The following is a 1,653-nucleotide window of genomic DNA, read 5'->3' on the forward strand; positions in this document are numbered from 1 at the left end:
ACCCCCAGCTTGCTGCTGCCACCTCCTGCTGCTGCTGCTGCTGCTGCTGCTGCTGCTGCTGCTGCTGCTGCTGCTGCTGCAGACGAAAGAAAGCAGCAGCAGGTTTATTGTCGTGTATAAAAAGAGGAGAGAAAGCAACAACAGCAGGCAGCTCGACCTGCACATACACCCCAAACGTCTCTAGGGTGTCGGCGAAGGGGGGCCCATCCAAAACAGCAAAACTAAAGGGGCCCCCATCTGCTGCTGCTGCTGCTGCTGCTGCTGCTTCTGCTGCTGCTGCTGCTGCTGCTTGTTCTGCTGCTGCTGTTTCTGGGGATGGGTCTTTTGCCCCTGCTGCTGCTTCGTCTGCTGCAGCTGTTGCTGCTGCTTGTTCTGCTGCTGCTGCTGCTGCTGCTGCTTTTTCTGCTGCTGCTGCTGCTGCTGCTGCTTTTTCTGCTGCTGCTGCTGCTGCTAGCACTGATTTGTGAGCCTCCGATGAGACGATAGAGAAGAAGGAAGACAGCTGCTGCAGCGCCGTTTGCATGCGTGCTGCTGCTGCTTGCTGCAGCTGCTGCTGCTGCTGCAGCTGCTGCTGCAGCAGCAAGTCAACACCAAATATCTTATAAGCTGTATTCTGTATAGCGTTGCTGTCGGTTTTTTCTGTCTCTCTTTCTGCTGCTGCAGCAGCAGCAGCAGCAGCAGTATCAGCAGCAGCAGCAGCAGCAGCAGCAGCATTAGCAGCAGCAGCAGCAGCAGCAGCAGCAGCAGCATCGTATATAAGAGTAAAAAGCAAACGGCCTCTATCTCTGTCAGCAGCAGCAGACACACGCATATTAAAAAAATTTTGCTGCGACACAAAACCCAAGACAGGCTGATCATAACGAAATATAAAACTTTCTACTGCTGCTGCTGTTGCTGCTGCTGCTGCTGCTGCTGCTGCTGTTGCTGCTGTTGCTGCTGCTGCTGCTGGTGGTGGTGCTGCTGCTGGTGGTGGTGCTGCTGCTGCTGTTGTTGTTGATGCTGATGGAGTTGATGGGGCTGCTGCAGTTGCTGCTGGGGATTCATCAGGGGTATCTGCTGCTGCTGCTGCTGCTCCTTCTGCTGCTGCTGCTGCTGCTGCTGCTGCTGCAGCAGCAGAATGGTTGCTGCTGCAGCCGCCGTTTAGTGTAGGAAGGAAGAAATCTCTCTCCTGTGCCAGCAGCAGCGGAATGCAAACCCTGCTGCTGCTGCTGCTGCTGCCGCTGCTGCTGCTGCTGCTGCTGCTGCTGCTGCTGCTGCTGCTGAGGATGCTAACAGCCCTGAGCAGGTTTTGTCTTTGTTCGCTGTGTCTCCATTGCTGCTGCAGCAGCAGCAGCTGCTGCTGCTGCTGCTGCCTTTCTGACATCCATCCAGTTTGCTGCTGATCATCATCATCTGCTGCTGCTGCTGCTAGTGGTTGCAGCGCCAGCAGCATAAAGGAACTCCCGCTGCTGCTGCTGCTGCTGCTGCTGCTGCTACTGCTGCTGCTGCTGCTGCTGCTGCTGCTGCTGCTGCTGAGTTGTTTGCTGCAGAGCTGCATGTCTGTGGAAAGAAGAAACAAATTTCTGCGGGGGTAGACACAAGACAGCCGGAAAAAAGCAGACAAAGCAGCATCTCTCTCTGCTGCTGCTGCTGCTGCTGCTGCTGCTGCTGCTG

General features: G+C 55.8%; 1 protein-coding gene across 1 annotated transcript in view; it reads right to left on the reverse strand.

The window, feature by feature from the left end:
- EMH_0002720 (uncharacterized protein) overlaps positions 1-1,537 on the reverse strand; it is a gene marked incomplete at both ends in the record, with an annotated part of 8,092 nt that extends 6,555 nt beyond the window's left edge. The window contains one exon of the mRNA XM_013496111.1: positions 1-1,537. Within this exon, the coding sequence (XP_013351565.1) occupies positions 1-1,537 (1,537 nt within the window).
- Between the last annotated feature and the right edge of the window lie 116 nt (positions 1,538-1,653).

The sequence above is a fragment of the Eimeria mitis genome, genomic scaffold, assembly GCF_000499745.2.
Source record: "Eimeria mitis Houghton genomic scaffold, Emh_scaff192, whole genome shotgun sequence".
NCBI lineage: Eukaryota > Apicomplexa > Conoidasida > Eucoccidiorida > Eimeriidae > Eimeria > Eimeria mitis.